Here is a 16003-nt window from a genome sequence, read left to right as displayed (position 1 = left end):
GCACTTAATGGGTCAAAGTTCTACGATTTGACCTTTGAAAACTCTACCAAACTCCTCCACCGATTTTGGGTCTATTTTAGATATAGGTTCTTTGGACATGGATCTAAACTTGATTTGAGCCCCAAACAATAAATGTTAAGGGGTCATAATAGTAGGAGGTCAAAGTTAAACAAAAAATTGACTTTTTTTTGCTCAACATACACCTCCACACCCCCCGGCTGAAATGCTACTATATAAATCGACTTCTCCCTGGATTTTTACCATATACTTTTATATTTTTTTCTTGCTCATGCTCATAATCATTACAAATCTTTATAAACTTTCACAAACTTAACTTTTTCTACAAATATGATTCAATTCATTCTTGTAGTTTCTTTTAACCTGCAAAAGTTTGTATATGTTGTAAACCCCTTTCCTCTGACGAGAAGAATTGCATTTTTCGAAACTCCACGGAATAAGATTTTTCGAGTTTATTTGTACTCCTTGTTGGATAATTAAAAATTCTGTATACTTTTTACAGGTTTTTAATGTATCTTTGAAAATTTGGCTAAATAATTAATACGATTGATATATTAGGATTGGTACGATTGAGCTTTTTAATGCCAAAACCGATTCCTTTATCTTTTTTTTTTTTTTTTTTTAATTTGATTTAACAAAAATCTTCCACTGATTGTAGTAGTAATAATAAATAATATTTGATTTAAACATTCAGTAAGTCTAAAATCTCTAGATCACCCCTGTCACAAGTATGTTTTTACGTTTGAGAAAATATAGGCACATTTAGTGTCTTTACAAACTTTTTTCTCAAACTTTACGATTCGGGTCCTTGCTAATGAAGCCAGGCAGGACTTCCTCTTGCCGGGGTTAGAGTCTCTCAACTGACGTTAATTGTGGCATTCTGCAACCCGAAAGGATGAAACACTAGTGTCTGTAGGCATATATATATATATATATATATATATATAAAATAAAAAAGCATTAATTAGTTTGATACTTTGCAGATTATTTTTGAAAATATCCTGAATTATGATCAGGGTTTAAAAAAATAAAAAAAATACAGTGAAGAAATTAACGGGCATTATAACGTGGCTCTCGTGATAATAATGTTAATTTAGAATTAGTGACAGGACATTTTTTTTCTATCGGGATGCTTTGTAAGAAACAATCAGTATTTAGTAAAAATGAAAGTACTTACTTAGAATTACACCTATTATTAAAAAAAAAAAAAAAAAAATTTGCTGAGAAAGCTTATGTACATACCTGTCATGGAACGATGTGATATTCTGAAAATAACGTCCATTGATCTAGTTTTTTTTTTCATATAAAGTCATTTTACAATTTCATTATGAAAATGTAGCAATTATAAAGCCGAGTTTAATCTCGATAGTTCAAATTGAGTTGCCTTATTTATAAAACATGGCATAATCAAAATGCAGTTTACACAAAATTTATTTTTAAGTAAAAAGAAAAAAATTCACCTCTCCATTCCATGTACAATGTTTAAAAAATTCTGTACTTGTTTTGAAAAATCTAGTTCTAAATAAACACCAAAGTGAAATATTACAAATTAAAACGTGGCTTGTACGGCATAATCAGGTTGACACACCAGTTCTCGCCAGATTACTGAAATTAAGCAACGTTTAACCTGGCCAATACTAGATGGAAAGCGCTACTTTCTGGGAAGGTTGGTCTTGGGACGAGCATCCTCACCCCGACAAAAGAACTCCTGGCTACTAAGTTGTGGATAGTCTATGCCTCTCCAGGGTCTCATGGCCCTGGATGGAAACAATGGCTTATAAAGATCTTTTGCATAAGTTTCCAGACTTTTTTGTATGGGTATTTTTATTGATAGTACACATGGAACTAGTCCCCTTTCGAAGTAATCTCCTCCGGCTGCAATACACTTGTACAGTTCCAACAACTATGGTGTAGGGGGCTACTATCAGGGGCAGCAAGATGTTGGTTCACGTTGCACTTGAACTTCTGCATGTCTGTACAGTTAGGGAAGCAGGAACCTGGAATGGAATTCCAGAGTCTAGCGGTTCTGGGGAAGAAACTGCTGGAGTAGAAAGATCTTTTACATCTAGGGATCTCTACAGTGTGGGGGTGGGATTTAGCTGCCTGTCGGGTTTGTCGAGGGTGTCTACGCCGTGGGGGCACAAGTGTCTGCAGTTTGTCAGAGCATTCGCCATTAAAATACTTGTAGAACAGGCAGAGGGATGCAACGTTTCGTCGATGGGACAGAGGCTGAAGCTTAGATGCCAGTTCAGGGCCTATCAGATAAGGTTTTCCTTGAGCTTCGGAAATAAGTCACAGGGGCAAAGTCTGGACTATAGGGAGGGTGAGACACTGTCTTGATTCCCATCTGTGACAAGGATGGTGTTGGGGGCTGGTGCATTCGCAAATTGTGTAAACAGTTTCTACACTGAAATCAAATTGTGCACTTATTAACTATACACACATGAAATTCTTTATTTGGCCAATCAACTGTGGTGCTCATCATACCTCACAGATGACCCGCTTTCCTTGAATCTCTTATGCCACTCAAAAACTAATGCTCGATTCGTGCAAGATGATTCAAAAGCAGTCTGAAGCATTTCCACACGTTTCTGTGGCATTTTTTTTTTTCAAGTTTAAAACAGATTTTTATTGCATATTGTTCTAGAATGTTCACAGACTGCATTCTAGTTCCTGTCGTAGCTGTTCATTTAAACCCAAAATCATTAAAATTGGTCAGTCAGTCGTCTCATAAGATATAGAAATAACATACTGAATTTTCAAGAGTCTGCAACAATTTTAAATGCCTGTACAAAAAAGCCTGGTACCATATTTAAGGCATCTTGTATATTTTTATACAATGGATAATTTGCAGTGAACTCAATCACAGAAGACCAGAAAATAAAGTAGAAAGTGTTTGCTTGCAATGTTCTATTTTTAAGGAAGGCCACAACCATTTTTATTATTTTTTAAAATTCTTTAGTGTTACGAAACCAATTTCTCAGACCAATAATGAACACAAACCATTAAAACTGGCAAAAACATAAAATGAATAAAAAACACAAGACAATTATTGGGAATTCAAATTTATTACAAAACTTTCACCGGTGCCTTCTGCAAATTTCAGAAAAAAGAAGAAAAAAAAAAAGTAAATGTGGGGATGGAGGGACAGGTAAATGGGGGTTGGAGGTTGGGCCTGGACGTGGGTCTGAAAGGAGAGGCTTTGTAATAAGTTACGAAATTAGATTTTCGCAGAATTGAAAAATTCTCTTTAAAAGATTTCGGGTTTTTTTTTTTTTTTTAGAATTCAACCTAATTAAAAAAAAATCTATATATAAATGTTGTTCTGTCACGGGCATGTCAAAGACTTTTTTTTTTTTTTTTTTTTTTAATTAGGTTGAATTCTTAACAAGATCCGATCTTACAAATAAAATGGTAAGAAATCCCTTAAAATGCGATTGAGAGAGAAAAAAGTCGACGGATTTAAATGGCAAGTTACTTTTAAATGTTTACATTTTCAAAAGAAAAAAGGAAAAAAACTAACTATTAATAAATAAAATAAAAATTCAATATTAATTTGGAAAAAAAAAAAAAAAAAAAAAACTTTTATCTTTTTTTTTCTAGATGATATGCCCGTTTCCAAACCCCAGGTTTTGTTTTCTTTTTCACAAGTTTTACCGTTCCTTTGAAGGTGGGGTGGGGCTAGCCTATATTTTCTTGAAAATTGCACAAGGCACCAGATGACATCCATAGTTTGTTTTTATAAATTTGATCAACAAGAGTGGTGATTACTGCGGCAATATTCAAAGCATATTATATATACAACCCCCCCTCTCTTTGCTGCCTATAAAAATACGTTCCACCTCCTATGGTGGAAATATCAGATTTTCATCTCAATTTCCCCCTCCTGCAACTAACCCCGTGCTGGGGGGTTAAAAAAAAAAAAAAAAAAAAAGTTTCAATCCACTCCCCTTTAACTCCGCGGCATAACAATCCCCGAATCACGAACGTGAATCCGGTAATATTTTCAAGTTTATGTTTTCTCTTCGCAAGGAAACATTTCTCTCCACCAATCTGTCACTAAAATTTCAAAGTTTTTTTTTTGGTTTTTCTTCCCCTCCCCCCACCCTTTTTTTGTTTTAATTTCCAATTTTGAAGTCTTATCTTTCTTCTTTCTGTACAATAATAGGATGTTTTTGTTCTTGCCATTTTTCTTTCCTTTTTTTTTTTTTTGAAGATATCGGGATGGGGGAAGAAAGGTTTTGAACATAAGACTAGTACGGCAGTCGGACAGCTGCCCAATCACCTCCCTACTCTAAAACGGGTGACCTCCATACATTGGTTATTCAACAATACAACCACCAAGTCTCCAACTACTAAATACTGTGTACAAGTTTATCCAACATCTAATGCCCTTTAAAAGGTTCCAACATCTTGCACAAGAAATCGGAGTTGACTGTTCACCCGGCACCAATTTAGAAGGGGGTCGGAGAAGCAACTCTTTAAAAAATAAAAAATGAAGGGAGGTTAAAGTGATAGTTTTTAAAGATTTGGTTTTGATTCATTCCCTTCCACCCTCCCTAAATGTTTGAGATTGAAATAAAGTCAGACCAGGCATATGAAATGGCGCTAAAAAAGCAGAAAGAGCATTTAATTCTTAACATGTTGTATGATGTATTCGCATGGAAATATTAACTCAACAGCCATTAATCTAATCAGGTCAAAATTTTGTACGGTGGTTACAGTTACCAAAGATCAAAGCCACGCATCAAATTTGTACGAATCGGTTTTCCTATCCAGCTTAGTATTTTATTCATTTTTTTTTTTAAGCTCCCTATATAAAGTGGCTTTATGCCTTTTCTGGAGCGATCTCCATAATAGTGTTAATGGCTGGATTTTATACAAAATTCTTGTACCAAAAACTTCTACAAAAATTTAAGGAAACCTGCATTTGATAATTTAATTTTTAAGGGGGAAATAATTAAAAAAAAAAAAAAAAAAAAAAAAAAAAAAAAAAAAAAAGCGGTGGGGAGGGGGATTACCAAGGTGGTTGTCAGCCTAATGCAGGCTTATGATCAAAGATCTCAAAACTTGTTTATGGTAGCAGTATTAAAACACGATAAGTTTTTTTTTAAGGGGGTGGGGGAGATTGTTGTTGGCTATAATTAATGAGTGAAAAAAATCCATTTATACAAACCGTAAGCAAATCAGGTTTAGCATTTAGGGGAAAAAAAATCCTTTCTATATTACTCATGACTAGGGCTGTCACAACAGAATATTCTTATTGTTTAGACTCGAGTATATATCCGACAGTTCATTCAGAACCACATCACTATCTAAAAACATGGTTAGCGGATATATACTCGAGTCAAAATAAAGACAAGAATATGCTATTGTCACAGCCCTAATTATGAAAAATAATTATTTAACCCCCTCCCTTTAAAATTTAAGGAAACCTGCATTTTTGATAAGGATCAAAGTTGCATTTTTATAATATAGAGAGAAAAAAATTTTTGCTTAAAAAGAGGGGGATACACACTTAAGATAAAGAGGCAGGTAGAACTACTATACATCCAAATTTTTGGTTTAATGATCAGAGTGACGTATGAGTTAGTGAAGAATTAAAAATACTAAGTAACCAAAAAATTGTCAATTTTTTTTTTTTTGTTTTTCAATTAGCCATTAAATGAAGCTGAAATATGGGAAACTCGTGTAGCAATTGTTTTCAAATTTTGCAACTGGAAATAAGTATATCAGACATTATTAAGAAAAAAAAAAAAAAAAAATCGTATCCAGTTATTTATAAACTGGACAGCTATCAAAAGGAAGAAAGTATCTAGAAATACTGTTCGATCCTATTTGTTTCCTTGCCACTATACTGCATCCTTATCAACCCAGTGCTTACCAAGGATGGATGGAAAAAAAAAAAAAAAAAAAAAAAAAGGTTTGTATGAAACTCCCAAGCGTTCCAGACAATTTAAATGTTTGCAAACAGACATTACGCAACAAAGAACCAATATTGTTCATTCATAAAGGTGAATGACGCGACATCATTAGAAGTTGCACGAGTGGTCAGTGATACCATACAGTAACTTGGGTGATAGACTGTGCTTTACACCTTATTCACTTGACCATGTACCACCTGATTACCACCTCTTCCACGACTTGGATAATCATCTTCGTGGAAAATATTCCCTCAATGAAGCAGACTTGCACCAAACCATCAAACTTCTTTGCGTTTCAAACCCCTGAGTTCTACTGCAAGGAGATTGAACAGCAGGAAAATTGGCAGAAGGTGCTGGATGCCAATGGCGATTACTTCGAAGACTAAGTTACACTTCCTGCAAAGTGTTTTCTTTTAAAAACTGACAGAATTTTGGTTACCTCTTATGAACGGAATAAAGAAACAGGCTGTCATTCTGCTATACCAGCAATTCTAAAACTCAGTCAACTTATTTAGCTATTTTTGGAGACGTGTATCTGTTTACAAATGCATACATGTGTACGCATGTACATACACACATGAATGATCTTACTCGTGAAAGCTTATCGCATTGCTAACACCATAATGGTCTACAACTCAGGTTCATATATTAAAAAAAAAAAAAGCATGATTTTAGGCACACTTACTTGCTAAACCTTTAACAGCTTTTTTGTTTGCATAAATGGTTCGCCACAAGATTTAATTCACTACCTAAACTAGTGACACCATGAAACGGTAATATAAATAAAAATGGTAACATTAAATGCTATAGTCCAACGGCAATGTGAAGAGAAAAGTACAGCTAGAAAAATGTAGATAAAAAAAAAAGGTACCATATTAGAACGACGATTGCAAAAACACTAAATTTAAGCGTTTATGTGAGAGAGAGAAAAAAAAAAAAAAAAAATTACAAAGCAGGTAAACTGAAATTTATCGCATCTCATGCGATGGTCCCATGGAACGTGATTCAGAAATGAAAAAAAAAAAAAAAAAATTCAAGTGAAACTATAGAAGGCACAAGAGAAAAGAAAGATAAGTGCTGTCCAGAGTTCCCCTATAAAATTTTTTATTTGTAAATCTGTACATACATATCCGTGCCAGAGAAAATATCGTACGCCAAAAATCAAGTAACTGGCTAAAGTCACTATTTTTTTTTTTTTTTTTTTAAAAAAAAAAAAAAAAAAGAAAATCAAAATTTTATGGCTATAAGAAAAGCAACTATTTTGCAACATCATTTTGAAAACAATTTGAAGAAAGGGAAATAACTTCAAAATTTTTTGCAACATTTTAGGATGTCATTCTTCACATAAGGGAGAGAGAGGCTGGCTCAAATTCATTTAATTTTCTTTATAAAAATAAAACTAATTGATCAAGTTATGTGATTTTTGGTATACGATATTCTCTTTCTGCCACAAATATGTACACCATACAGATTTTTTTTCCTTAATATATATAGGAAAGACTATTCCGGACAAGCGCCAGAAAGAAAGAGAAAATTAGTTAGGACCCACACTGAATAAAGATTTTTTTTTTTTGTATACATATTTTTAAAATGTTTTTTTTTAAAAATCAAATGGCTATGCCCACACCATTAGCTCTACACATCCAGACATTAAGTTTATAATGTTAATTAAAAAAAAAAAAAAAAATTGACTTTGTCAATATTATAATGGGTGTAAAAATAAACAAAATAAAACTGATGTTTTAAAAACTGCTTATTCAACCACCTTAATAGAAAAAGATTTGAAGTCAATTTTAAGTGCAAGAAGAAAGGTTTAATTGGTTTAGTTTTTCTTTTTTTGTTTTCATAATTTCTGCACTTTTTGGGTTACAGAAAATATTTATATAGAAGAATAAAGTGAGCAGTTTCCAGTATTTTCAAAGACATCAGCCGATTCCATTGATTCTGAAACTCCATTCACAATGAAGAAGGAGGGGAAAGGGTGTAATAATGTTAAGGCTTAAAATTTTTTTTTAAAAAGTAAAATAAAAGACCCATCTCCCATCTCTACTGATTACAATGAAACAAATTGACTAACAATGATATTAAAGAAATTAAAATAACATTTAAAAAATAAAACAAAAAACAAAGGTGTTCTTGTTTTCCAAGTGCAGCAAGTCACTTGGCACAGAAAATGCCAAATATTAATGTTTAAAAAATAGTCTAGGCAAAGCTTGAGATTTTGAAGTCATTGTGGTCTAACATCCACCATCTACGCACAGCAGAAGCTGCTGGATGGGTCTGGGGCTGCACTCATGGTAGTAAAAAAAAAAAAAAAAAAAAAAAAACTGGAACAAAATCTTTTTATAGTCTAATAAGGGCTGAATGTGTGTGTGTGTCTCAATGGAGAGAGAGAGAGAGTTGCAACGGCCAATTAAACCTCCTGATTACAATCACGGGCAAAGTGACCAACCCCTTTGCAGTTATAGCATTGAGCTGTACTGGCCGATATTGGACAGTCTCTTGCCAGATGATCAGGTTCGCCACATCTAGAAAAAAAAAAAAGAAAAAGAAAAGTATTTTAAGTTAATTGACATTTATGAGGATAGTTTCAAAAGTAAAGCCTCTTTTTTTTTTTTTTTTTTTTTTTTTTTTTAAACTAAAAAAATTGAAAACTGTCGTGCCAGGCACTACGGACAAATTTATAACCCAGACTTCATGCAGATTTTTAATGTCCATTTTCAAAAGAAAATTTAATATATAAACAATCTATATTTATTTATTTATTGCGGACTATTATTCTCATCTTTATTAGTTGTTGTTTCACGTTTCGGCCAACTATTCTTCTGGCTTTCGTCAGGTGGTAACCGCGACAGATGGGAACTTCGAATCTCCTAACTGTATTCTCAGCAATCACTGCCATCCACAGTTGTTGTCTCGCCACGTTTTGGCCAAGTAAACCTCTGGCCGGCATCGGGGTCCGTGGCGCAGTTGATAGACGTTGAATCTCTATGGTTCCAGATGAGCATTGTCTGAAGATAACGGTTTCAATTCTACCCAAAGCCGGCCAGAGGCTTACTTGGCCAAACCGTGGTGAGATGACAACTAAAGATGGCAGTGATTGCTGAGAATGCAGTTAGGAGATTCAAAGTTCCTATCAGTCACAGTTACCACCTGACGAAAGCCAGAGGAATAGTTGGCCGAAATGTTGTGAAACAATTAATAAAGATGAGAATAGTCTGCAATAAATAAATATAAATAATACTCATCTCAATTAATTCCAATTAAAATATATATATATATATATATATATATATATATATATATAGAGAGAGAGAGAGAGAGAAGTGAAATTGTTTATGTATATACATTTACCTACCAAACTGTCAATTTTCAGTCTAAATACTCGAGATTTGAAATAAAGGGTATTGAGATATGGAAAAATCTTTAATTGGTTTTCAGGCAGAAATTTGGCTGTCAAGGGGTCAAAGTTCAATGATTTGACCTTTGAAAATTACCAAACTACTAGCCAAATTTTGGGTCTAAACACTTGAAATTTTAGATGTAGGTTACTTGGACATGGCTCAAACTTTAATTTGAGCCCAAAGCAAACATTAAGGGGTCAAAATTGGAGTCAAAGTAAAAAAAAACAAAACAAAAAAAAAACTGACCTTTGTGGTTTCTACCAAATTACTCAGTCAATTTTTGGTCTAAACATTTGAAATTTTACATAAAGTGTATTCAGACATAGGGCAAGCTTTTTTACATTGGTTTTTGGCCATAAATTTGGCCGCCAAGGGGTAAAAAGTTAAAAAGATTTTACCATTGCGGTCTGTAGCAAACTATTCAGCCAATTTTTAGTCGCGTGCAAGCGACTATAAATCACTCCGGTCTGTCCATAACACTTTTGTACTTGGCTGTTTTCTTTAAGATCAAAGGTCTGTTGTTAATAGATGCTGTTCTTAGCTTTTCTTGGCCTTTTGGCAAAGATCAAAGTGTAGTATCTGTTCTTACTACATGCTGTACTTATGTTTGTAACTTTGTGATATAAAGTGAAGGCTCACTTTTCTGTATTAATTTAATGTAAAATGATCACCCACTTTACAACCAGTCAGTCTCAAAGCCATTCAAGTTGTTTTTGAAGGATTCCAGTTATTTTTTAAGCATTCAAGTCATTCTTAAGGTCATTAAAGTCATTTACTTTTTATTCATTTAAGTCATTTCAACCTATTTTTTGGTCATTTTAGTTTACCTTTAAGAATTTCATGTCAATCCTACATTCACGCATTCATTCATTATATGAGTACACGACTAATGGCTATCGGCCTTGTTGGTCTAAATGTTTAAAATTTTACATAAAAAAGGTATTCAGACATACAGCAAGCTTTTCAGTTTTGGGGCAAAAATTTGGTTGCTAAGAGATTTAAGTTGAAAGAGTTGACCCTTGCAGACTACTAAACTCCTCCGATAATTTTGGGTCTAAACACCTGAAATTTTCAAACTTTAATATACATATACAAGTAATGAAATCATAGGGCTGTAGTGTTTACCTGATATACGCAATGGTAAACTTCAAACTAATATAGATAATATTTATATATAGATAGTTTAATCCCAACTGAATAAAAACAAGCTCAATAGAGAGAGTTTATTATAAAAGAAAGAAAATTAAAACTAAGTTAAACTTTACAATCAAAATTTATTGTTCGACTGAATACTAAAAAAAAAACTACAAAGTCTTTATTCCGCATCAGAGGACATAAAGAAATCAGCAAATTATATTTGTAAGAAACCGCAATTTATTGTAGTTATAAATTGCCAAGTGAAAAAATGTTGGCTATATATAAAATATTTTTTCCATTTCTTTTCTTGGCAATTTATAACTACAATAAATTGCGGTTTCACTTAATGTCATAACTAGCAAATTCTAGCATTTCTACAAATATAACTTGCCGATTTCTTTGTCCTCTGATGAGAAGAATAACAAGAATAGCATTCTTTGAAACTCCGCTGAATAAGGACTTTGTAAATTTTATTTTGGAGTATTCAGTCAAACAATAAATTTTGATTGTAAAGTTTAACCTGGTTTTAATTTTCTTTCTCATATATATATATATATATATATATATATATATATATATATATATATATATATATATATACACACACACACACACACACAAAGTTATGAACAGTACAAAGGGCCCAAGCAAAGCTAGGCTGAACTGCTAGTACACACACACTAGCAGTTCAGCCTAGCTTTGCTTGGGCCCTATGTACTGTTCATAACTTTGTGTGTATGTATGTATATATATTTGATATTTAAGAAATATTTTAAATTTGAAAATTTTTATATTCAAATTTTTACTGAACAATCCAATTTTACAGGTATATATTATATAGAAATAAGGTATTTTCAAGACAAAAGTCAAGGCCTTTACAATCCTGTGTGAGCTCTATAACCAGACATTGGAAATTAAAATCAAAGAACTGATGAAACGAATTCTCAATCTTAAAATCTTAATTCCAGAATTCATTTATACCGAACTCAAAAATCAAGCTTTTGAAAATATCCCAAGTTTATTTATTGAAGGTTGGTCGATGCGAGCTAAGGGGTTGATTAAAACCCAAAATAAGTGAATTTAAAGTTATATAAACCAACTTTTTTTTTTTTTTTTTTTTACATGCTAGGTATAAAAAACAATGGGTACTCTTGCATAATTTGACCCAAATTCTCGTGAATTCTCGTCTTGAGGCGAGACCGGCAATCATCGGTGTCAGCTGAGCAGCGTTGTAACAGATGCAGACTAATAAAAAAAGAAAAAAAAATTTTTTTTTAACCGTATAATTGTTAGGTGTAAGTACAATTTTTTTTTATTTTCAAGACTTAGTCAAGTCAAGTTCTTTTGGTGGCACTGTCCATTCGTACATCTCAGGAGAAACCATCCTTTACACACGATCTTTTTTTAAGTAAACATTTGTGTTCACAATTGTAGTAACCTCATTTGTTGGGGGACAGCCATTTCTTTTGACAATATGAGATTGTTTTCCTCTCTTTGAAAAGTCGAGTTAGCGTTTCAACATTTGAACAACGCTCGGCTGACACCGATGATTGCCAGTCTCGCCCGATCCATGCTTGACGGGAATTCACGTCAAATTATGCAAGAGTACCAAACAATGTAATAAAAATATAAAGATCACCAACCTGTAGCAATTTTTGCCGCTCTCCGGACAGTCTCGGGAAATGTGGCCGGTTTCGCCACAATTATAACACTTCCGGTCATCTCGCCGATCGTCTGGACATTCTCTGGCTATATGTCCGGTTTCGCCGCAACGATAGCAAGACTTTGAACTTGCTTCTGGGCATTCCCGTTGAATATGGCCCGTCTTACCACAGTTGTAACATGCACCTACAGAAAGCAGTTATGAGGAATGAGAGTCTTAGACTTTGCACACAAAGGAGACCCCTGGGATACGGCAGTAAAGGCTTCCTTCAGTCTTGACATACTATGAATACCCACTGTAATGGTGTCTGCGCGTGAAATCATACCTCTCCCGAGTCGACATGACATTGTTGCATACCCGTGGCAAGTGGAGGTTCAGGACAACTGGAAACAATGCTGAGATAAGCGGAAAGCACATACAGCGCCTAGAAGTCCCAAATGGTCACCCATCTAGTACTAGCCAGGCTCAACATTGCTTAACTTCGGTGATCTGACGAGAACCGGTGCGTCAATGTGATTATGCCGTACAGTATATAATACACATGTATATAATCAAATAACAAATATTAGGTTGGTGCAAAAATGTTTGACGTTTAACTTCATGTCAAAAAAGGATATTTTTGCACCAACCTAATAACACCATAAGGCGGGGCAAATACTATCACTAGGATCCGGAAACAATTCCATTATGACCTGAAAAAATTGTATCCTAGGGCCACCGTATCCCAAGGTTCTACTCTAGATACAAACATTTAATGAAAACTTAGAAATGAACAAGAAATTTAATTAACATGCATAATTGCTTATTAGTTAACTGGTACAGAATAATCTAAAAAGGTGAGGTGGGAGGGTGGGGGCAAAGAAAAAAACAAAACGTGCAGACATGCAAATTAGTAACAGCACTATGCAATTAAGTCTCAATTTCAATTTATTTACAAGAAAACAATCAGAGCATGAGGAAATATTTAAGAGCCATCCTAAGAGTAACACAAAGGACAGACCAAAAAAAAAAAAAAAAAAAAAAAAAAAAAAAAAAAAAAAAAAATGAAAATGCTTTAATTGAATTGTTTTTTTTTTAGCACAAACATGTAAAATGAATAATTTCCCATGTTTATTCATTAATTTTTTTTTCAGGGGGTACTGAAACTCGATTTTAGCATGAACCTTGGGGTTGGAGACAACAACAATAGTACTTTAGTGTGTGTGTGTGGGGGGGAGACACACACACACACACATACACTTCCACCAGGCAATGCTGGTTAACGGGTACTGCTAGTATCCAATATTACAAAAAAAAAAAAAAAAAATCTTAAACAGTCCTTTTATTAATACTTAAAAAATAATTTAACAGTATTTCGAATTTATTTTTAATATTTGGACAAATGTTTACTAGACATAAATACAATTTAAGACCTTTCCAAGAAATTTTAAAGACATCAAGGTAATAGAAACAAAGCCCTTTCAAGGCAAATTCAAGGTCTTTTCAAGTCTGTACAAACCCTGTAAGACAGTAGAAATAGCTTGAACTATGGTTTCAGTTTCTGGTCATGGCATCCACTATTTGCCAAACCTTTCTTAGACATTGCTAACAGATGCACACAAAGGCAATATAAGTAGATACAAACAATGAAAACTTTGAAATGAACAAGACACGCAATATAATAGCTTATCCGTTGACTGTTACAGGCAAATCTTAAAATCTAATATAGAAAAGGCTATATAGCTGTGTCTGTGTCTCCATATTTTCAAACTATCTTCTGAAACTAAGTCGCAGAGCAGCACTACGAACCGGTTAATAGTTTTTAAAGGATAAAAATAAATTGTTATACATTTTGTATATTCATCTTCGATTGATTGATGCCTCCGTTCCGGTAGGGGCAGTTGCGCATGTAATTGTGAGGCAAGGGTTGCACAATCCCTAACCACACCTCTCCTGAATTGACACTGTTTGGATCCAGTGACAAGAAGACCAGGATGACTGGAAACAATGCTGAGATAAGCAGAGAGCACATACAGCACCTAGAAGTCCCAAATGGTCACCCAATTAGTACTGACCAGGCTCAACGTTGCTTAACTTTGGTGATCCAGCGGGAACCGATGTGTCAATGTGATTAGGCGATCTTAGTTTATTTTTAATTAGTTCATATGTGTGTCACGTTGGTACAGTGTTAATATCACCACCTTTGAATGCCAATACCAACATTTTTTTTTTATACTTTGAAATCACTAACACACACACACACACACACACACAAAAATCTTAAATTAAAATAATATATTTAAGCGTATTTCACGACTGGGCCAAAGAAAAAAAAAAAAAAAAAAAAAAAATTTTTTTTTTTTTTAAATCCCGAGTTATTTTGGGACTATGTATTGGACAAGTTTTTTATGAATTTTCTTATTTTCATTTCAATTTTATTTTTATACTTTCATTAACATTCATTATATAAATTCAAATAAATAAAACTTTAAAAAAAAAATTCATGATTTTATAAACATGTTTATTTTCATTGTATACTTTTCAATGCCCTTTTCTTACATTTTATTTCAATAAATCGCTTCACAATAGTAATACCATTAACAGTGAAGAATTGATGCGTGTCCACGCGTTAATGTGCATATATTTGAAGTGTGTTATATGCATGTTTTTTAAAAGATCTAAAAGCGGTTTGGACAGATTTAAAGGCTACTAGATTCCAGCTATGTAAAGAAATAAATATAATTTTGCCAAAGATTAAGAGGAGGATGACTAGATATGGGTTGATACTGGCATTCTGATTATGAGAGCTGAAAGACTGGCCAAAGACCACTAGTGACCCCCCCCCAGCTTGTGGCAAAGCTCTCTCTCTAAAAAAAAAAAAAAAAAAAAAAAAAAAAATCCACTTGGTACCTATTAATATAGCTTTAAGTATTCTTTAAATGGATAATTTTCAACATTTTAAAATTTTTTTTTTTTTTTTTTTTTTAAAATAACTACTAACACCCTAAAAGTATCCTGTACCTTTATAAGGCAGCCATTCGCCCATGTATGGAGTATTGCTGTCATATTTGGGCTGGCGCATTGGTTACTAGTCTCTCGCTCCTTGACAAGGTTCAAAAGAGAGTCGCATATCTGATAGGCCCTAAACTGGCATCTAAGCTTCAGCCTCTGTCCCATCAATGAAACGTTGCATCCCTCTGCCTGCTCTACAAGTATTTTAATGGTGAATGCTCTGATGAACTGCAAGCACTTGTGCCCCCACGATGTAGACATCCTCGACAAGCTGCAAAATCCCACCCCCACACTGTAGAGATCCCTAGATGTAAAAGATTTTTCAGTAGTTTCTTCCCCAGAACCGCTAGACTTTGGAATTCCATTGCAGGTCACTGCTTCCCCAACTGTACAGACATGCAGAAGTTCAAGTGCAACGTGAACCAACATCTTGCTGCCCAAATCCTACATAGTACCCAGTAGTTGTTGCCCCTGATAGTAGCCCCCTACACTAAAGTGGCAATGTGCCTTGTTCGGGTTGAAAATGTAAATAATAAAAAATAAAACTTCCCTTGAAAATGAATAAGCATCTGAAGTGTTTGGTTTTTAGATATTATAATGAAATTCAAAAAATTAAAACCTTGAATTTCAAGTAAAACCAATGGTATCCATTAAATCGATATATCATAATTAACATATCCAAGAAACGAGAAGGTAGAAAATTAATGAATTGGGTTTTGCACAAATTTTTTTAAATAGTAACAAAGGGAGCTAACCCTTCTGAAAACAAAATCTTTGGTCAATTTAATTGTCGGAAACCGTTTAATTTTTTAATATTTGAGGATTTCCTTCAAATTTTAAATTCAATTTAAATAGCTAGTTTCCAA

At 33.6% G+C, this 16003-nt stretch overlaps 1 protein-coding gene, 1 long non-coding RNA gene and 2 pseudogenes across 3 annotated transcripts in view; 2 read left to right on the top strand and 2 right to left on the bottom strand.

The window, feature by feature from the left end:
- Nucleotides 1-4126: 4126 nt before the first annotated feature.
- LOC145265562 (uncharacterized) lies at nucleotides 4127-7143 on the top strand. Its single transcript, XR_013864669.1, has 2 exons — nucleotides 4127-5785; nucleotides 5942-7143. It is a non-coding gene; the product is annotated as an uncharacterized LOC145265562 (long non-coding RNA).
- Nucleotides 7144-7733: 590 nt separating this feature from the next.
- Nucleotides 7734-16003, bottom strand: part of LOC145265561 (uncharacterized) — a 71044-nt gene continuing 62774 nt past the window's right edge. For both annotated transcript variants that reach the window (XM_080121537.1, XM_080121536.1), the window contains 2 exons: nucleotides 12127-12331; nucleotides 7734-8470 (listed from right to left, as the gene is read on the bottom strand). In XM_080121537.1, coding sequence (XP_079977663.1) covers nucleotides 8356-8470; nucleotides 12127-12331 — 320 coding nt within the window. In that variant the 3' untranslated portion in view covers nucleotides 7734-8355. The remainder of the gene's footprint in view (nucleotides 8471-12126; nucleotides 12332-16003) is intronic.
- Nucleotides 9886-10022, top strand: LOC145265825 (U2 spliceosomal RNA; annotated as a pseudogene).
- LOC145265922 (5S ribosomal RNA) lies at nucleotides 12559-12675 on the bottom strand (annotated as a pseudogene).

Source organism: Euprymna scolopes, chromosome 40 (assembly GCF_053919585.1).
Source record: "Euprymna scolopes isolate OS-2025 chromosome 40, ASM5391958v1, whole genome shotgun sequence".
In the NCBI taxonomy this organism is placed as follows: Eukaryota; Metazoa; Mollusca; class Cephalopoda; order Sepiida; family Sepiolidae; genus Euprymna; species Euprymna scolopes.
Note: the sequence above shows the minus strand (reverse complement) of the source record. Positions and strands in the feature narration are given on the sequence as shown.